Source organism: Metopolophium dirhodum, chromosome 3 (assembly GCF_019925205.1).
Source record: "Metopolophium dirhodum isolate CAU chromosome 3, ASM1992520v1, whole genome shotgun sequence".
Classification (NCBI taxonomy): domain Eukaryota; kingdom Metazoa; phylum Arthropoda; class Insecta; order Hemiptera; family Aphididae; genus Metopolophium; species Metopolophium dirhodum.
The window spans coordinates 19,232,703-19,256,132 of record NC_083562.1 but is presented as its reverse complement, the minus strand read 5'-3'; the positions used below and the strand labels follow the sequence as shown (position 1 = coordinate 19,256,132).

Here is a 23,430-nt window from a genome sequence, read left to right as displayed (position 1 = left end):
TTGATAGTGTAATTATATTTTATTCTGATATATTAAGAGGATGCCATTATTTTGTGTGTGACCTATGGGCCCAAATAGCATTTGGGGGGGGGGGAGGCTAGAGCCTTATTTTGGTAATATTGAATAAGCTTAAAACAAATAGTAGGACATTTTTGGGGGCTCAGCCCCTAAAGCCCCCCCCCCCTATTTATTTGCGCCTATGGTGTGACCAATAGTACTGATAGAATATAGCTCTTTAACATATGTCTTGCTCAGCATCAGACATATCCATGATTAATTAGCCACCTTTGAATATTTTTATCACTCATCAGTTGTGCTCTTACATGCTTATAACTTATAACTCGTTATAAGTCATAATACTATAACATTTTTAGATTCTAAGCTTAGAGATGAATATATTGATTTTACAATGATGTTTTTTTGTACATGTTTTATAGCTGAGAATATTCTACTTTAATTCAATTTATTTTGTAGTTAGAATGTTTAAAATTTTCAATTCTAATAGCTAAGGCCTAAAAATGTAACACAATGTCTTCATACGTTTTTCTTACAGCTACCTATACCTAAATTATTATACATACACTATTTATTTGTCAATACTTTATAGACATTTTATTTAACAGTTCAAATGTTGACAATATCGGATATTATATAACAAATCATAATAATTTTAGTAATTTACAAGTTTTCAAAATATTCATATTATTGTAAGCAATTGGTATTTGATACTTCAAACGACCAACCGATTCACAGTCCTATGGTAAGTCAATTTTGTTTTAAAAGTTAATAAGCAATAACAATAATATATGAAATAAATTTATAAATATATACTTTTAGGCATAAATCTATGTATTACTACGATTTAAAAATTATGGTGCCAAAATATTTTGGCGGAAATCATTAGTTTTTATGTTGTACCTAACTGATATTATGAGGTTCACGAATTTTGGTATCTTACGCATGCGCACAACGCAGTAGTTTACCGCGGTTATAACAAATTTTTTAATTTTTATTTTATACCTAGGCAACTGGCAAATTAACCACCGGTTGTATAATATGAACTTTTAATAATTTTGTTTTAACTCTGAGATCTACCCAAAGTGGTTTTACATAACATTTTGAGGGATGTTTTCGATTTGAATAGTCCGAGTCAGCGCAGAGAACGTGTGACCATGGCGGATGTACATAGATGAAAATACTATGTACATTTCAATGAACTATGACTTTAAAACTAAATTCTGACTTCATCATTGTTTTAGTTCATGGTTTAAGCATGCTAAACTACATAGAAACGTTAAAAAAAAGAAAATTGTAAAAAAAAAAAATGGGTGTTTGGTAAAACAGAAAAGTTCCAGAATCACGGTAAGCATTGTATGAATGCGTATAACTCCAATATTATCGTTAAGTACTTTTATTTTTTTTTTTATTCTATATTTGAAATATTTACAAACTATACAACGCTAAGTACAATAAGCAAATTTGATAATTTAATGGTAAGTGACAGGAGAAATTTACATTATTGTTATTGGGTGTGGGTACATATTAAGTATCAAGAGTTTTTTTTATTTTAGTAGGTCTCTAGACCACTGTCTTTTGAGTCTTCTACATACATTACCAGGAAGTGAGGTGGAAGAAAGTTGATTTATTAATTCGGTTACTGTGAGAGGTTAAGTTAAGTTGGTGTGAAATTTAAAGTAATATGATTTTGCTAATTGATTGAGTGTAGGTTAAATTTTTAGGTCTTTGTGAAGATTGTTGTTTGTGAAGTACCGAGGAGAAGATGCTATCACTCCTAGGCAGATGGATTTAAAAGCCTGAAGCATTTTGGTATTGGAAGGCTTTGCAGCACCCCATAACTAGATACCGTATGTCCAAACTGGTCGAATTATTGATTTGTATATAATAAGTTTAATGGATAGGGAAAGTTTGGATTTTAAGAGTGGTCTAAGGTCTAAGGATATGAAGTCTAGAGTTAATAGTTTTACGTTTAAGTTTTATGTGTGGCATGTGGGCTCTAGGTTAGGCGTTTATCAAGAGTTAGACCAAGATATTTAACTTCGTTTGCCTTTGGAATTGTTAGATTGTTTAACGTAACAGGTGGAGAATCTAGATTTCTTAGTGAGAAAATTACTTGAACACAGTGGCGGACTGACAGGGCGGGTAAGTGACCATACCCACACAGGCCCTCTAGAATTGTTATGTTTGGGCGTAGGGCTATATTTGTTATTTTTAATACATTTTCAAATCTACACTATAATCATTACCGCGAAAACGAAGAACACAATATTACAGTGGCGTACACAGGGGGGAAGCCCCCACCCATTTCCGTATTATTATTACTTTAAAAAAAAGATATTTATCAAGTTTCAACTGTCAACTATATGGGGAATGAAAAAAAAGTCTCGGGGAAAAAATATTCATAAAACTATTAAAATAATTTTAAAAGTTACAGCGATAACAATTTATACAACTAGTATTTTTATAATTCTGTAATATTTTTTTTTCTATTCTGACATCTAACTTAGTGGTATAGATATGTATAATTTATTAATAATATTATTGACTAAGTTTCAATGAGATATTTTTTTATAATTTTATAATTATTAGCTATTATATTTGTTTAATATCTGTTTTGTATTTATTAAAATAATTTTTAAAAGTTACAGCGATAACTATTTATATAACTATGATTTTTATAATTATGTAATATTTTTTGTATAAATGTTCCTGACAAGTCATCTAACTTAGTGATATATAAATGTATAATATTTTAATAATATTATTTACTAAGATCCAATGAGATATTTTTTTTTATAATTGTATTATTATTAGTTATTATTTTTGTTTTATCTGTTTTGTATTTAGTAGTTACTTATTAAACGATTACATAATTATTACATATTATCTTTAGAAAACAGACTTTTTACCCCCCAAGACTTTTTTTCCCCCGAGACTTTTTCTTACCATCCAACTATTGTAAGCAATACGTAAATTTTAAATTTAATTTACGTCTTACCAGAATTAATTCATTTTTGAAAAAACATTGTATTTGCATACCAATTTTCAAAATTAGCAAAATTAGCAAATTATTTTGAGCTGAATGTTTATATTTTCATTTTCTATACACCATAGGTACAAATTATGAAAATATTTTGATTCTTTTTAAGCTGTTTACGGACACTGTCAGTTTTCAATTTTTTTAGTGTTTCTTTTCTATAAATATCAATAACATTTTATTTGTTGGGTAAAAAAGAGTGCAATTTTAATGCGAGGCTCCTGATATATTGTTACAATAGCAGATGAAAAATATTAAAAATACATAGGCACAATTTTTTTTATATGCATTTAAAGTTCAAACTCTTACAAAACTTATCAAATTTTAAGTAATGTATAAATTACTTTATTCACAATAATATCATCAAATATACTTAGTAATATCATAGGCTGACTGACTGTCATCGCTTAGAATCGTTTTTTGATATTATATCATTGAATTCAAATTTAACACCATCCATTACAATGACTCACTTGTAATACCTACTGTACAACAGAGTGACACCCACTTGCCACCTTTTAAAATTTACATATAGAATGTAGGTATGGTCAATTAGTTATTATTATTATGCCAATTAAATTATGGTATAGTCATTAGTCTTATTATTCATAGTGTATAGTGCGCCGTTCAATAAGTTTCGATTAACATTTTAGTGAAATTTTTAAAAATAAAAATAAAACTATGACATAAGTCAAGGGGGGAGGGAGGGTACACCCCCCCCCCCCCTTGGGTTCGCCACTGACACCAAACATTTTTAAATATACATTTATTTTAAAAATATGATTTAAATTATAAATAAGGCAGTTAAAACAAAAATATTTTATATTAAGCTGAAATATTAAGAGAACGCATGTGGTCTCTCCGTCTTACAAAATATGTATAGAACACAGCAAAAACTGTTTTGCGCGGGATAGAACCACTCAGGCTATAGTATGACAAATTATTAATTTGTCATGGGCTGTAGTAATAGAAAAGACTCCAAATTGATATATAATATAGTTAAGAACATATTATGTAGTAATTATATGTGAAATATCATTATTTTTTTTTTATATGACTTATACGAAAAAAAGTTCTTATTATTTCAAAATCCATTATTTTTTGATTTTTTTCAAACTCAATAACTTTTGTAGTACATACGTTTTAAAAAAATATCAATATTCTTAAAAGGCGCAGTAAACTAGAGTGATAGGTGAATGCGTAAAAATCGCAATCGTGAATTTTATTAGGCCATAACTTCGTAACTAAGTCAGACCGACCAATTCTGATTGCACCATTGTTCTTAAATAGTTACTATAAATTAGTTTAAAAAAAAAAATCGAAAAATTTGCATGGGGTGGTAAAGTGCATTTCTTTCAACAATATAATTGATAAGATATTTAAAAAAAATACCTTTTTTGTATCATTTATTAAGTTTGAAGATATAGTTATGACTTATGAATTTCATATTTATTATATCATACGGCGCTATAATTCAAGTAAAAAAAAGCCATGGTGGGAGAAAGGCGGGTAATCGCCATGTCGCCTCCCCTCAAACCCGACACTGACAAAACTCCAAAAAATAAATGTAATTAAATTATAATATATATTATATTATTATTTATTGATGGGGTTTCGAGTGATTTTGAGAGGGCTAATCCTCACCAAGCCCCCCCCCCCCCACCTATTTGCTCCACTGTTCTACTTAATTTTTCTTTTGTTTTTCATAGCGCTTTTGAAAACTATTGAAAACTTGAAAATTTGACCTCCCGAATACATCAAATAGAGACACTTTCCCATCGAACAAGATACTATTGAAGAAAATCGTAGCAGTTTTACTGCCCCAAACCATGACAGACACAAAATAAAAAAACATACATCATTGTAAAATCAATACATTCATCGTTTCGCTCAGAATCTAATATGTCTATAAGAAAGTCAAAAATTTATGAGCAATTGAAGTTAAAATTTTTACATCATTGGATATTCACTCTATTTCTCAAGTAGAAATTCTCTTATTTTGTTGTAATTCAAAAACAAATAACTGTACACTTGAAATTTATACCATGTTTATTTTATCAATTCCAATACATGATATAATATTCAAAACATTTTGACCATTTTTGAGCTGTTTACGGATATTTTCAATTTGAAATATTTTATATTGTTGTTACTGTTGTCATACTGATGCATGTAAGGGTTGCATAAAAAAAAAATTAGTGTCCCTCAAATATATTTAGGTGACCAACCCCAAATTATATCGACATAACGTTATATATCAGTAAAACGTCCTATTTTCCTTCTATCAATACCCAGTACCCACCCAACTGCTCATATTTAACCCTATGTTAACTAACTACCCTATGTTATACGCCACCGTGCACATTCCAAGCAATTTTTAAGTACTTATAAAACCTAACAAAAGTAGTAAAAAACATACATACCACAAAAATACATAATAGTACACAATAATTACAATTTATTAGATTAGATAATGAAATAAAACTGTGCAACATAGTTTGTATTGAATTAATCAATTTTATTTCAATAACTCAACTAATGGTACACCAAACATATTCAAAAATATTATAACGCTATGTTGTATCTATTACAATAATATCTATAGAAGTCTATGTTTAGTGTTTAGAAATACTAAATATGTAATATGTTGTATACATACTTACTTATATTAAGACAATGAAAAAACAAACATAAATGATTTTGTTTTCAACATTAGACTAAATGCCGAAGGTGTTAAATTATGATTTAATTTACAGAAATGTCTTTATTATAGTTGTAATCCAAAAATAAAATCTAATGACAAGATGTTATGAAGTCACACGTCCACATTATCTAACTTTATTGAGAAAAATTAACATCAATAATTATATTAACTGTGTTTTTAAAACACAGTTAAGTGTCAGTGTTATTTTAATGTATAAAAGTTGTACACTTTATATGTATAAAATGATGTAACATTATGTTCTATTTGTAACGTGCTCGCACAACAAATTCACATTAGTTTTGTACATTTAAATTTATTAATTCTTAAACTAAATATAAATACAATAAAATTTATAACAATTTTATATGAATAACATAAATACATGTAAAGTTTACATTTCATATAAGAAAATGTGTAAAATATATTTAAAAAAAATTCTTAACAATATTAAGATAAATAAAATAAGTTGTACATGTAAAACATAGATTTAATAAAAACACGACCCAAGAACATAAAATTATTTAGGAAACAACTACATACGTCTCCAAGAACCTTTATCTCTTCGATCACCTGATTTTTTAAATTTTTTCTTTTTCGGTTCATTTTTAGAACTACCGTGGCCCCAAAATCCTGATCCTTTTTTAGTTTTCGGATAAGATGGTGGAAGAGGTGGTTGGTATTGTACTGTATTGTATGCATACCCAGGTTGATTATAACTGTTGTATTTGCCTTGATCTAAAACCATAGCTGGAGGGGGTGGAGGTGGTTGCTGAGGTCCATATTGATTTGGGTAAGCATCAGGTATATACCCAGGTGGAGGATAAGGATAAGGAATAGGTGCAATATAGTTTATAGGTTGCATGTATGGAGTTGAGAAATGGGGTGGAGGTAAACTTATGTCAGGATTACAAGGTGGTGTAAACTCATCTTCGAGCCCAGGTGGTGGAGGTTCAGCTGTTGAAATTCGTTGGCGAGGGTCTCTGCATTTCTTTTCAACATCTGTAGTAGCTTTAGAGTTTTCCGCCTCAGTTGAAAGTAATTCTTTTGTATTAATGGAAGAAAGTATATCTTTAATATTACTAGGCAGTTGAATTTCAGTTGTTAGTGGGGCCAGCTCACTTGTAGGACTATAGACTTCTTCATCTAGATCTTGTGACTACATATAACAATAATAATAAATAAATAAATCACATGAGAAAATCAATATTATAATATACATACATCGTCATCAATAAGAATTGAATTTTGAGAACCGGCAGTCATCATTTGTATAACTAATTTTTCTTTTTCAATTTTTCTGGTTAATTCTTCCATTTGTTGTTCAATACTTGCAGCTATATTTATATCATCAGACAAGCTAGGCACATCCTCATCAACTGGTGAGTACGGTTCTTCTTCCCCCGGTATATAAGGCAAGTCATCATCAGTCAAAACTAAAAAAAAAAACAAATAAAATACATACCTACTATAAAATATATTGTAAGTAAAAACAAAAAGTGAATCACTTATTAATTTATTATCAATCGTAATATTTTAAATTGCCATAGATTTATACAACAACTAGATAGCCGTCTTTATACTACAGTTGTGACCATGTTGAATTCGGCTGCCATTTATAAAGCAGGCAATGTTTACTTTTATTTTACATTTATTCATATACTTATATATACATTTATACTGCAATAATATTATTTTGTAAACATTGCCCGATTTGGAAATTATAGTCGACTTTGATGATAAGAAAGAAACAGCCATCTAATTGTTATATATATCTATGTAAATTACAGTATTTTAGTTATATTCTGTCCAGCGAGAGAACGTGCCAAAGCCTGACCAAAATTGGCCTGGTTTCTCGCATACCCAACCAATAATTGATTACCGTCTTCGAAATACCTAAAGAGAGGGAAACGAGACCTTACCAATCTTTTGGTCGTCCGTCTGCATGCGCAAAATCGGCGCGTTCTCTTGCTGGACAGAGTATACAATGCTTTATACTGATTACTGTCTATTGTATGTGCACTATTACAAGCACTTAAAATGTTTACCTGAAGATAGTGGTAAGACTGGTGTTGGTAAACTGAGAATTTTGTTAGTTGGTGATCTCGGTGGAGTATAACTTTCTTTTGGTGAATAATTGTCTTGACTAGATGTTGGAAAAGCAGGTTTAAGATGAGGTAAAGCCAAAGTGTCGTTGATATCAGGTAACACATAATTATTTTCAGACGGTTGCCAAGATGGAACCCAATTCTTCTTAGAATTTCGTACTATTATACCCAGCAACAAATGGGTTCTATAGTCATCAATACCAGGTCCATCTAATGGCAATAAAACCTGAGGAATAGGACTATGACTGCCAAGAGGATATAGATAAAAATCTTTTATGTTTGGAAATGGTTTGCTATCAATAACTGCTATGCGATTTTTAGCACTGAGGTATTGATATAGGCTCAGGTAGGACATTTGTTGTTCTATTCCGCTTGCTGATAACTTTGTTACAATAATATCTTTGGTTCCAGTTTTTTTCAATTTACCCATATATTCCCAAACAGTTTGTTGTTTGATGCGACCAACACATTCCAGAACTGTTAAAGTAAGTTCTTCCTCCAATCCAATTACATTACCAGATAATCGAGACATTGTTACATTACAACGTGCAACGTCAGTGAAATTTATGGTTCCTTTCCATATAGGGCAAACTTCATCTTCCATCCGAGGTGGAGTTGCTATAACAACAGTTGAACTTGGTTCCCTATCACTAATATCTTCATCTTTACGTACTTCAGTGTTATTAGTAACTGGTTCTGCAACAGTCTCAATTACTTTATTTTTTTCAACTTTTTTATTCTTAGTGTCTCTGCTTTTGCTCCGGTCACGACTTCTACGTTTTTTATCCTTGTGTGATTTATGACGATTTCTACTAGACTTATGATGTCTACGATCACGTTCACCACTACTACTTCTTTCTTTGTATTTGCTCTTTTTTTTTTTCTTTGGTTAATTTTAATAAAATCTGTGGTTTCTTTTCCTCAACCTTAATGTCAGGATTAAACTCTGATACTATTGTCTCCTTATTATCCCTGGATTCAATGATTTCTTCGCCTTTATGAGTCTTCATTAGTAAAGCCTTTGGTTGATTCATCATATCCAACTCAGTTTTTCGGATCATTTCTATTTGATGTTTGTTTTCTCGTTCTCTCCACTCAGCAAGTTCCTGAGATGCCATTTCGTCAGCAGTCATACGCACCAACTGATATGGTGTAACCCACTTAAACATAATTTTCTTAAAGAAATTTAAATTTTTTGGATCTTTTATATTGAATAATAAACTTCTATATTTTGTTTTGTATTTCTGATCAACCTTACTAAATTGATTATAAAGTTCTTCTTCAATTTTCAAGATCAATTCCTCTAAGTCTTGTTCAGCTGATTTTAATTCTGGTTCTTCAGATATTCTACTACTTAATGATTCTAATAAAGATTTACGAACATTAGAACGCAATTGTTCTTCACCTTTTTTCTCATTAAAAATTTCTTTGACTGGTTCAGGTTTTTTCTTAATAACTTTTTGGACTGCATTTATTTTTGAAAGGGATGTGGTTTTTATCTGTGATACTGGTTGTATACATTTTGATGACTCCTTTTGAGGAATAGTAGGTTTAATAGGTTCTTTTTGAGGAATAGTATGTTTAATAGGTTCTTTTTGAGAAATAGTATGTTTAATAGGTTCTTTTTGGGTAGTATATTTATTAGGTTCTTTTTGAGTAGTATGTTTATTAGGTTCTTTTTGAGAAGTAGTATGTTTATTAGGTTCTTTTTGAGGAGTAGTATGTTTAATATGTTCTTTTTTAGGTAATATTGATTTTGGTGATTCTTTTTTAACAAATACCAGTTTAATTTTATCAGGTTGCAATAATTCTGACACATCAAATTCTCTTTTCATTTCTTTTGCCTTATGTTTATCTGGACTGATGGCTGGTCTCTTAAGGCGATTTTCGTTTTCTTTTTTAAGACATTTAAATGCATTTGTGGTCGACTTAGAATTAGTTTGAGGTTTCGAAGATGGTTTATTAATGCTAGTTTTAGGTCCAGAAGGTTTCAAAATTTGGAATGCTGGATTTTCTTTCATCCATTGTTTTAAATTTGTAAGTTTTGGAGCTTGTTCACCTGTAACATAATTTCAAATTGTATAAATTTATATATGATGAACAATCAATACTATAATAACGTTTTGTACTAAGATAAAACATATTCCCTAAATAAATATGCACCCATAGCTGCATCTTATTTTATCTTAGTTTATGAAAACAAATTGAATAAAGACAAATTTCTTTCGCTTTGAGTTTTTAACATCATCGATATTAATTAACAACAAACTTTATTAAATGCTTAAAATTATTTCTGGGGATGATATTTTTGTCATTCGATAACTATCATGATTGTGTGATTCTAAAAAATTACTGATTTTGTATCATGTGTCAAGAAGGGATCTTTTAATAAGTAGGTGAGAAAAAATAGGTATATTAGTTGATCTATTTAATGTAAGACACTCATTAACTTCTAACGCTTTAGAAAATGATTTTTTTACATTATTTTAAGTTGTTAAAAACATTTTTTTAGAAAATTATATTTTACTATTTTTTATTACTAAAATTTTTAATTTTTTTAACTTCCAAAGCATAGTATTTTTAAATTACTTTAATACTACAAATTTAATTTTGGTCAAGTAGTTTATGAGTTATTAGTAAGGTTTGGAAATTGTTTCACTATAAAAATAGAATATTCTTTAATTATGAGTATAGAATATTTAAAGTAAGAAATACATTTGTTTTGAGACTTAACAAACTCCAATACAAACATTTAAATTTCATACTTTGTAATTTTTTAGGCCTAATACATATTTGGAAACTGTTGGTAATTTATTTAATTGTCATTTTAAGCATATTTATGCATTTTTACATATTATTTTAAGTAAATATATTTTAATAGTCAATTTCAAGTAGATTAAACAGCAAATTCAAATCTATTTTAAAAATTTGTATCGCTTTATTAGATCAATTGGTATGTTTGGTAAAGAACAAGTCAAAAATTCTATGTTGCGCGTATGTTAGACAAAGACAGAAAATCACGGCATTTGGTCTCCTTAAGTTAACTTATACGAGTCATAGTATAGTTATTTTTTGTTTTGTAAATTATGTAAACAATCAAATTATTACTTTTTAAAGACAGTTGAGATTTAAATTTAATAAACCAAGATTTTTTAATGCTATTTTATTATTATTTTAGTTGGTTTAGTTGCATATTTCCAACAATTTCAGTGCAATACGTCTCAAAAAATGACTCTAAAACTTAGTATTTTCTGAAATAATTAGTGTCTTATGTGAAATGGATAGAAAAACTAACGGAATTACAACAGATATTAAAGAACTTTACATTTTAATCCATAACTTTCATGTAGTTTCAAAGAAATTTTCTAGAATAGCTACACGTTGATATTTAGGGAGGTAGGTTTTGCGAAAAATGTACGGTTTTCCCTATTTTTTTCCCCATTACTTTGAAAAGTACTGGGAATTTCTTGCTACTGATCAGCCAATGTACCATGTACAAATAAGATTCAATTTGCTACCAGAAAATGTTCAGTGGTATATTTTTCTTTGGGATGAGGTCAGATAATGTGTTTGCCCAGATTTGCACTATCTTGTGGATTTTTTAGTAAATTTATGTCTATGAATACAAAATAAAGGTGACAAATAAAAATTAGTAAAATATAATATTTACGACTTTAGTAGTAACTTTCATAGACCATAGAAATAATTTTTTCACTTTCTCAAAATTATGCCCCCCCCCCCCCCCATCCCGGATCTTTATGAAGTATTCTTTTTCCTACTATGTAATATAATGTTATGTAATGTTATATTATGTTAATGCGCCTACACAGTATAACTGAGATTATATAATATCCCAATTATTACTGTCTATTAAGATTACATACCCTATGTCTTAATTTGATGTAAATTCCTTTTTTGTTAATTTTATATTGCATATAATACAAAGGCCATAGATATCAATAATTTTTTTCCCCTCAAATTGCATATTTATAGTCAAGAATTTATTTAACTTCATAGTAATGTCTTTCACAAATATCCCCATTTGCCTCTCTCACCGTTTAAATAAGATTCAGATCACTATTGGTACCAATGTAATTCGAAGGAAATTATTTATTTAGATATTATGCAGCTTAATTTTTGTGCGTATTAAAAATAAAATGTTGAATCTTATCATTACTGAAGAAGTAATATCACCTAACTTACATTTTGGTCTAATTGAGTCATTAACTATTTATTCAACATTTTGAGCGGAATCAACTAGAGGTCTCAGATTTGGATTAAAGTTAATGAATAATGTGCTAGTCGAAAAATATACAACAGAAACTGATTTTTTGATTTACTGTTAAGTTGATAAGACTGAGATAGGTAATGTTGCAAAAATATATTATATAATATAATAGTTTTATACCTGTGATTAATCTGCTGTTTTTTTTGTCAAATAAAATAATATCCGGTGAATCTGATGTACAACATGCTTTTATAGCAGCTACACTTTCTTCAATATGCTTTTCCAAACATATTTCCTTACAAAATAAGCCTACTGCAACATCTTCAATATTTTTTTTACATTGAACGCAATTTTGTTGTAATTGGGGTTGAATTTTTATAACTTTTGTTTCACTGTTTTTAATTGGTGATTTCAAACTTGGTAGTTTTTTCTTTTCTTCTTCTAATTTCTTGGCCATATCTTCTTCCAATTTCTTGGCCTTATCTTCTTCCAATTTCTTGGCTTTATCTTCTTCCAATTTCTTAGCCTTTTCTTCTTCCAATTTCTTGGCCTTATCTTCTTCCAACTTCTTGGCCTTCTCTTCTTCTAATTTTTTGGCCTTCTCTTCTTCTAATTTCTTGGCTTTATCTTCTTCAGATTTTTTACGTGCATCTTCAGTCCTCTTTTTTTTACACGGTGGGCAATTCCATTCAACACCACGAGCTTCCATTTGTTCACCCAAGGCTTTTGTGATACCCACACATTTTCCATGGAACCAATCTTCACATGTATCACAACATATCATAAATCTGTACAAAGTTTTAAATTATACATGTTTATTTTAATTTAAAATTAAAATTTTATTTAAAACTATTACCTGTTATTATGAGGTTTTCTACAAACACACCAAAGTCTATGTGGATCATCCTCTGAAGTCATATTTCCTTCTCTATCTGTATCTGATTCTTCACTATAGTCATTTATACTTTTTGAACTAGAAAAATGAATATATATATTACTAGGGCTCAGATTTATATGTATTTATATAACCAAAGTATGTATTTATACAACAAAAAAACGATCGTAATTTTGGCATTATTGGTAATATACACGTAAAATATAACAAACAACGAGGCCACGAAACACACACTACAATGTCACATTAAAAACTACACACTCATCACAGTGTTCGCTCGTTCGTGTTTAAAAATGCGTTAATTGTAATTCATTACGATAAGATATTTGATATTTCAATCGATAAAATTGTATCTAGAAATAATTGAAAATATAACAGGTTGAGTGCCACGGTTGTTTGTCATCGAGGTACCTGTATATAGCCACGTCAAAAATATGTCTGGTGCAGTGGCGCCGAAGTGTTTAAAATATACTATGACATTGTATGTTAAGGGGGCCCCCTCCTATCATTCCCCTTTTTTTTAATATAAGAATTAGATGTAATCAGAGCACCTACATATAGTTCAATTGTTTAATAATATATTTTTACGTTTTAATGTAAAATCTGAATCCACAGCACTACAGCAGTATTCCCTGCAGTGGGCCCCCATCTAAAAAATCTACTATGACATATGTCATAGATAAATTAGGTGATCGGCACGGCGCTACTGGTGGACCCCGCCGACCACACGATGTTATACTACATAAGTCGTGAACTATTAAGTATTGGCTTACTCATGATAACCTTTCAATCATTCTGAACTCTGAAGAAAAGACGTAAAAACAGTAAAATTGTCTAAATATGAGAATAATTGTGAAATATGTAAAAACATGTATTTATGACAAAATATGTAAAATCAAATGAGCTACATTTTATCAAAAATCTTGTGAAACGAATTTATCACTTGCCGAAATTAGTTTATCATATCGCAAAGAAACTATGTTATTACATATAAATCCAAGCCCGATATATCACATAAGAAGTCATAGTTATTGAAGAAATTCTAAATATTAGTTATGTTGGTTATTTATACTTACTTTTCTGATGAACGTCTTTGTCTACCTTGCTCTTTTATACTAGCATCGAGATTCTAAAAAAAAAATATTTAAAAATATACAACATGTAGTTTTATATTTAGTATTGATAAAATACATACTTCTTTTTTTACTAATGACCGAGTCTTGGGAATCTCGATTGGAGGCAGTGTCACTATTCTACCAGATTTTCCATAAACCACTATAGTAGGACCTTTAGGTTTGTCATCAGTTACTGATGTTATTGAGTCGTTCTTGCCACTATGATTAAGACTATCATCAGATAATAGTTTGTTCATCAAATCGTGACTAGAGTTAGATGGAGCAACAAAATTTGACTAGAAAAAAAATGTGTATAACATATTATATATAAATAAGTTTAATTCAAATTATACATTTTTAAATTTCCATACAGAGTTAAGGTCTTCATTGAGATCAGCTAGTTCATCAATCAAATTTTCCTCATCAATAATTTCTGTTTGATTGGCTATTTTGGAACTAATATCATTTAATATGTCTTCTACTGTTTTAGTTACAGTAATTTCAACTGGATTATCTTTCATTCGACTTGAGAGTTTTCGAACTCTTCCAGTTTCTTCTTTATTTACAATAACTTGTTCTATATCTTTTGTTGTGTTAGATATGAGGTTATCTATAGTTGATATATCATCAATTTTATCGATAACATTTATTTTAGAATCCAATTCGTTATTTACAGTTTGAATAGATGTTTTGGTATCATCTAAAATAATATCTGGAGATGAAAATAATTCAGGTGCATCTAATAATTGAGTAACATGTTTTTGTGGAGCTGATAAAGAATCTAGAGAATTTTCAATAATTCCAATTTTATCTTTATTCTTTTTGAACATCAACTGATTTTGTATGTATTTTTTTGGTTCAATACTTGACTGACGAATCAATTCATTAGCTTGCAGTAAAACTTTGTCTACAATAACATCTGATTTTTTTTGTCGATTATTTTTTATTTGAACTGATGGACGAACTTGATGATATGTCTTCTAGAAAAGTATATATTAAATTAATGTAATAGCAATTAGAATTGTAGTAAAAATATTAATTTAAAATTAAAATACACAAATTTTTTTTTTAATTTTTAAATTGCAATAATTATTTGAATACTATTACTTAATTAATGTAGCGTTTGAACAATCATTAACTTTAATATTCACGCTTTTATTAAAGGTTGTTACACAAAATTGAAACTGGAACTACTCAGCATAAATTTGCTGTTGTACGTTTTTAAAAAACGGAGACACATGCAGGTATAACGCCTTCCGGTCACTATCCTACTTGAGACTTAGATAATACCGACAACTTCTACAGAAATATTATTTATATAGTCTGCTGCATCTATCACCCTTCCAATATCATGGGCAGTTGATATATCTATCTCTTCAAGCAGGTTTTCTTGGTTGGATCTAAACTACAGTGATGGCAACGATAGCGATACCTCCTCTCATTAGTTATAAGTATTATAAGTCCTTCTTTGAATACTCACTCGTCTACCTTGATTAAAACATAATTCTTAAGGGCTAAGGCTAACTAAACTCTTTTCTCCTCTTCACAATTTCTTTCTTATCTTATTTTAATGTTTCACATAATCTTTAGACGACTATAATATATGTGTTACTATCCCCCTCTACTCTATAAATTAAGTGGAATCCTACATGCATAATAGCTGTTAAAGAGTGTTTAACAGCTTTTAATAAATATAGAATCTCCGGGTTCAAGATTAATTTTACCATATACAAGCAAGAACACTCTCCTCTGCTTTGGTTAAGCTCTTTTTTCGCACTCCTAAAATAGACTCCTACCAAATGTTCTGCTACACCCTCGGTTTTCGCTAGGACCTATGGAACAATTCCGAGAAGTTTCAGAGATGTAACATTCACTCATTCCATACTCAACTAAAAGAAGTTCTACAAATTGTTGTTAGTTGCCTCCAAAATGATTTCATTTCCCTAATATAATAATTGTCTACCAATATCCTAGGACTCGAGACTTTATTTTAAGGACCGTTCAAATAATTTAATTTCTTACTTACTACTTATATTTACTGGCACCTTCAATTCAGTTAGGTATTTATTTTTTCATACCAAAACTTATTTTTTTCATTTAAAGTACAATTATTATTATTATTATTATTATTATTATTAATAACAATTATTATTCCTTTAATTTTTTTCTCTTAAATGCCTTTCAATTATCAGTGCGCTCCGATTTGTTATTTTCCATAAATTTAGAGAACATTTTAAGTGTATCTTATTCTCAAGCTTGCCTACAATCTATTTTTTCAAACTCAAGTAACTCATCTTAATCTCCCTTTAATATATATCTTTAAAATCTCATTTTTTGTATTTTCCTTAACATTAACCTAGTCCCTTGTTTAGCACCCAGTTATGTTAAGATTGACGGACATAAAAAAGCTAACTTATTGGCATTTTCCACATCAATCATTTCTCTCTTTCCTACTTCCTACTCATAGGAATATAGCTTACTTGGAAAACCAAAAGGGATTCTTTCTCTCTCACTTTGCTACATTGCACTTCACTAAATATCTAACCATAACATCCAAAACACAGTTATTTTCTTCTTTATAAGCTTACCATAGTCACATTTTCATGTTTATTGCTTTACCATATCCTGCTTCAAGGCCACAACTTATCACCCTTGTTCCTCTGGTCTATCTTGAGGTAGCTCTATGCAACCTTCAGTGTATACTTTTCAACTGTCATTTGCTCTCTGAATACAGGCTTTTACTACGGTAGAAGTTGCTTATTAGGAACACGGATATTTATTGAAAACACAGATGTCTAGGGACGTGCCACTCCAAAGTAACCAATCAATTGTCAATTATAAACATTCACTCAACTGAAATATTTTACCTTGGTCAAAAGTTTTCTTAATAAACGGCCGCTATTGTATTTTATTTCATCAACTTTTTTAGTACAGCTCACTTGATCACAATATTTATTCTTCTTCTAAATTACTAATTTCCTCAATATTTATATCATAATATATTTTATCACCAAGAATTTATAATTTTATTGTTAATTTTCTTTAATTATTTATTTATTATTAAAATTAACGGCCGGTGGGCAAAGAGTACAGGACATAAAAAGTATTAATATAATCAGTTTACAAGTTTAGTACAATGTCGCGTAGACAATGTACATCGTTAAAGAAAAAATTTTAATTATTCAAGTTGTTATTACAATAATTTACAATACGATTTATAGGTAGGACTATTTAGGACATTTCGAATACAGGTTTCATCAATATGGAATGTATTTTTTGTGCTAGTGTTCATCAGTGGGACATAAAGATTAATCTTGTTTAGAAATTCGAGACACACTATTTTATCGTTTGGTAATTTGTAGAAAATTAAAACACAGAATAGTCTGTGATTAAAACATCATTATTATCGCGTTGAGATAAGAGAAGACAACAACTAATTTCAACGAAAGAAATTGGTTGACCACCCATGTGTAGTTTGTAGGCAATATAGAACATAGGAATTGTCTTAAAACTTTTTTGATTTTATCGACTAAGCCTATTTTTAGGGGGTTCCATATTTCACTTAACCAAATTCAAGGACAGGGCGGACTAGAGCAGGAAAAAGAACTTTAAGACATTCAGGGTCCATAGTACCACATGAATGTTTAATATAACCAAGATGCTTGGTAACAGATAGTTTCAATATGACTATCAACAGATAAATCAAATAAAAGAATAATTTCTAAACCTTTCATTTTATTAACTATTTGTAACGGAGTATCATTAATTTTGTAACTGTTACAAACCAGATTTTGTTTAAGGGAGAAAATTAATTATCTGGGTAATTTTAGCGCAGGCATCTAGATTATTCATCGGTAAAAATATTTTTAGATCGCCTGCAAACAGTAAATAATTACAGTGTGAAAAGACTATGTTTATATCATTCATAAATGCTAGGAATAAAAGTGGTGATAGATGTCCACCTTGTGGTACACCAGAAGATACATTTAGGTAATGACTTTGTATGTTTAATTTTGACTATCTATGTTCTAGCAGAGATAAATTACGACGACCACTGAAGAAGTATTCCATGTAAGCAATAGTTATTCAATTTTTTTATATAAAATATTTTGGTCCCCAGAATCAAAGGTCTTTTTTATGTCTGTATAAATGGTATCTATTTGGCTACAATTAGAAACATTATCAATAAAATTGGTATAAAACACTAACAAATTTATATCAAATGATTTTAATTTCTCAAAAACCATGTTGATTAACAATCAAAGTACCTGGTTTTAAATAAATTAGAAAGTTCTAATCAATAATTATTATTTTATATTTATATATTTTTGCACTTCTATTAATTATTTCAAAATTACAAACAAAGTAAAGACATTTAATATAAACTAATATTAACAATATTTTAAATTTTTATTTGTTAGTAGTTACTATTTAGTATATTATATATAATTATTTTTTGTGTCAATTGTCTTTGTCTAAAATCTACATTAATCAAATAAATATTAGTATAATTTTACACTTTGAATTCCATAAAGTTTTCAGTCTTAGAATTCTAGATACAACTAGAATTTTTTTCAACTTTATTAGATTACAGTGTATTATAAACTTGAATCTTACCGTTGGTACCAGACGTTTAACCGTTTTTGTAGCTCTTGCTTTATCCCCGGATTGATTACTTTGTATTTCATCAGGTTTCTTTTTAGTTATTGTATTTCTTAAAGATATAGGACCCTTAGTTCTTGGTTTTTCATTCTAAATAAATGTAAAATATTATATAAAATGAATTTAATTGAATAAAAAATCTATTTTAATATTTTTAAGTACTTTTCCAACTCTTAAGTTTAGCATCTTTTTGTTGTTGGGTAAATTACTTTCTGCAACATTATTGGATACGGTTATTGATGGTATGCCTGGTTTGATATCTAAAATTTTTTTTTTTAATAAGCTCAAAATATTTATGGAAATTAAAAATTAATATTATATAAGCTATTATGTATATTATATACCTCCTATAAGTACATATAAAGAAGCATTTAACTTACTCTCATCCACTGAAACGGTAATCTCTTCAATTTCTTCAATTTCGTCTACAATATTTGATTTTTTTAATTCATCTACAATATTAATTTAAATTTAAAATGTATTACATATAAACTAATTAGTAATTATTATAATAATTACTTGTAATATGCTGTATTCCGGTAGAGAGTGTAATTTGAGGCGAACAAATGTTGGTCTCTGGTATGTTTGGTGGGCAATCCTTGTAATAACAATGATCCAAATAAATAGTATTTGTTGTCATATCACTATTTTCATTGGCTGAAAATAATAAAAGTTTAATTTAAATTTAGTTATGTCATATTACATTATACATGAGTTAAAATGTAATTAATAATTAAATTATTTATTTAATTAAATTTAGCATATTATTATTACTTAGAAAATTATATATACCTTGACCAAATATTTTAATAACACCATAAGTAAAGGAGCTTTCAAATTTTAAAAAGAATTCTACACATTTAAATATAATATTTAAAATAAAACATTGTAAGCAATGTAAATAAATTATTGAATAATATTTTTTTTTGCACATACATGTAAAGTTATAAGTATAAAATGATGTAATGTATGATAGTAATATAAATGTTTAAATTATTTAATTCAATATTCAGAGAAATAGTCTTATTCAAAAAAGACAAAAATAATTAAATATTAACAAAATATAATACATATGCTTTGAAAAATATATGTAACCACAATTTTCATTAAAAAAACAAGTATACTCAATGGTCATTAGTATAGATGGTGACATATAAAATGGCTGTTGAATGAAGATCAATATAGATGTATATATTTTATAACTTTATCTGTGTTTTGTCAGATTTTTTTATTTTATTTATACCTGTTGTGATTTATGCTAGAAGAAAAATATTTACCACATTTTGAATAAAAAAAAATAGAATGTGAATACATTTATGATAAATCACCATACTAAAAAAATTTTCAACATCTATTTCATGAATCAAATATGATAAAATTCAAATATATTATATTCATAGTTTAATCAAAGCGATTCTTTAAACATAATACACATCTTGATTTATTTATTTATTATGACAGATATACAGGCTGAGCCCTTTTGTACGAATTATTGTAAACATTACCTAATAAGAATTTTTATGAATACAAAATAAATATTTATTTTTATTTTTTAAATGACAACATGAATTGTTTAAATGATATTTCAGAGGAGAATGTTTTTTCTGAAGATTTTTGATATATAAATATAAAGATTGAACCTAATAATTTATGGGTATGCAAAGTTTAGATGATTGAAATAGTGTACTCCTCAAAATGTTACCAATGCCTCTACTCCAGTTATCTAAACTTAATATACTTCATAAATTATTGATTCAATATGTACCTATATGAAATAAGAAATATATATTGATATTTAAAAATGTAAAAATTGAATTTATAGATTTTTCATATATTTGTTAACATCATACATTAATAATTACTCGGCACTTCACAAGTTTTATGCTCAGCCTCACTTTCCTATTTTAGCAAATATCTACTGAGAAACTACAATTACTGTTAGATTTAGGCACTATTCTATAAACAGCTTCATATAAATAAATACATGTACCTACCTAATTAGTTAAATTCCCAAACTAAAATATTTTTATTTTCTTTACATCCAAGATTAAAGTAATTAAATTCTTATTATTATTATATAAAATTACCTAATGATTAAAATGCATATGCAATCGGAAAATAATAAAATTTGCTGTCTAAATTTAATATTATCATACCTTGGGATAAGAATGTTTTGGTAGAAATAGATGGATAAAAACCTTGCACAGTCAAATTGATTTCTGGCTCTCCATTCTCTGGATTTGTGGTTATGCCTTTATTACTGCTGTTCTCAAAGTGGATAATATTCATGGTTTCCTTTTTGCTTTCTAAATAAAGAAATTTAACAATATAAGATTAAATATGACTAGACATGAAGAATGAATAATTTTTAAAATATCAAAACAATTAAGATTAGTACTTAATAAATAATAGCATACAGTTAATTTAAATTCAAGTATACACTATATTATGTAAAAAATATCAATTACTTAGCTGTAAGTACAATAATAATAAAAATAAAATAGATGTACGTATTACTTATTGTTAAAAAAAAATTATATATTAAAATGAAGCAACCCAATATTATTGGTTATAAATACTATAGATCGCTCATTGGCCCGTATTCACGTGAAAAATGGATGTAGCCGTTATGAAGCGCCATGCAAATACCGGCCAGTGAGCAATCTATTGTACCTACTTATTTATAATCAATGTCAATATATAATATACTTAGTCTCGGTATGATATGGTTAACTCTTGAATTTTTAAATATTTATAAATAATGACTTACCCAAAACTCTATTGAATGTTTCTTGATCTATAGCAACTGTACCATCAGGCTTAACAACTACTACTAAAGTGTCATCAGCCTCTTCATCCTCTGGTTCTTCATCTGCTTTCTCCGTAATTTTAGAACACGACATAATAAAAAATCTCCTGCAAAATATTACAAAGTATATTAAAAAATTTTTAACGAAAAGCAATTTTTAATATAAAATATCAATAAATAAATATAAAACATATACCTACTATTAAAAAAATGTAATATATTAGATTGTATATTTAAAATACAATTATGTTTACAAAAATCATATTAAAGTTTTATGAAGTTCATTATCCAACAATATTGTTATTATTATTTTTTAAGAACGGTAAATTAAATATATTTTAAAACAATGACATATTATTATGGAATATATTATAACGTACTGACTACTGATTGATTTTTAAATTAATAAAAATAATTTATAATACCTAATTATTATTATCATCAACTTGTCCTATAGACAGAGAAAATGTGTGATATAAAAATATGTAAAAATCCATTTGTAATTTGTATTCCAATTATTTACAACTTGATATCAGCGTGGAAACAAAATAAACAATCTCAGTATTATTGTTGTATTACGTATTTAATAATAATAATAATAATAATTATAATGTTTACGATGTGTGTGTTACGCCGACTGTTACGGTAACGGATAGGTGAACGTAAAATGTTTCCCTCCAACAGCTCCAAACAGTGTGGGTGACGCGGGGCCACACAAACCCAGGCGAAGGGCACGGCTTGCCGCGGTGGTTGGAGGAAGATACTAGATAGTGTAGTTAATGACAGAGAGAGAAAACAAATTCAGAACACTGAATACGTCCCGGGGAAAATATTAACTTTATCGATATTATCACACGACACACGAACGCGCGAAAATCGATGTGCGCGCAACAAAATTTAATAATACAAGTTATAACATTGCAATCACATTATTAATTATTTTATTTTAACTCGATAATACAACGACAAAAGGCACGACAGTAGGAATGATTACTAATAATATTATGTACTCACCGGCTCAGTCACAGGCGGTGAATGCGATCGGCAGTCCGGGACTTGCGAGTTTTGATCTTGAACGCCGTTATCACTGCTGGCTGGCTGGCCTACACGATCCGACGCGTTCGTCTGGACCCATCGCTGCCGTCCGTCGTCTGTGCAAGCGCCGGTACGATGTTACCGTACTGCCGTACTGCTCGCGCTGTGGCGCTTATCACGGGTCTGCAGTTTGTTTCATTTTATCGACTTTTCGTTTTCGCTCAAAGGCCAATAGATGGTCGCGGTATCGAATTACCAGATTCCCGTCGGCCGTCGGGTAATGAGTTCTCCCCTTCTAGATTTAATTTGTGTCTTAGCAGTCGCAAACTCGCAACTCGCGTCTAGCAAGTCTGTACTTTGTTTACACTTTAGTTTACTGTTGTTATGAATTTATGATGTTATGATTTTACTTGATAGACATTAGGCACTAGGCAGTAGGGATCGTCCGCCATTGTAGTGCGTCATGGAAAAGGTGCGCGACTGTAGAAGAAAAACCTATATTGATAAGGGTGATCTAGACCGTGATAACTGATAAAAATTAACAATACAAAATATAATAATAAACAATTTTAAAATATAATTTATGACAAAAAAACATCTATTTTGTTATGAAAAATTGAAAACGTATACAAGTGTGAAGTGACAGAACTTTGTTACTTCACCGAATACTGTACACGCTTATTTTTTTGCATTTTTATTTCTTAAAATTATGTATATAGTTACGTATACGAATAACAATGGTGAACTGGTAAAGTCAGAATTTGGCAGTCAGACTTGGTGAAGTTCGGTATTATGCATCACTCTAGTTTACTTCGCCTTTAA

At 28.8% G+C, this 23,430-nt stretch overlaps 1 protein-coding gene across 1 annotated transcript; it reads right to left on the bottom strand.

The window, feature by feature from the left end:
* Positions 1–5,540: 5,540 nt before the first annotated feature.
* Positions 5,541–22,097, bottom strand: LOC132940268 (PHD finger protein 3). The gene is given in 16 exon segments (XM_061007762.1): positions 5,541–6,915; positions 6,981–7,192; positions 7,805–8,744; positions 8,746–9,923; positions 12,273–12,880; positions 12,949–13,065; positions 14,064–14,116; positions 14,183–14,398; positions 14,474–15,082; positions 18,720–18,854; positions 18,927–19,024; positions 19,145–19,216; positions 19,284–19,421; positions 20,921–21,070; positions 21,535–21,680; positions 21,999–22,097. Coding segments are annotated over 16 exon segments (5,313 nt in total). The 5' UTR covers positions 22,016–22,097; the 3' UTR covers positions 5,541–6,291.
* Between the last annotated feature and the right edge of the window lie 1,333 nt (positions 22,098–23,430).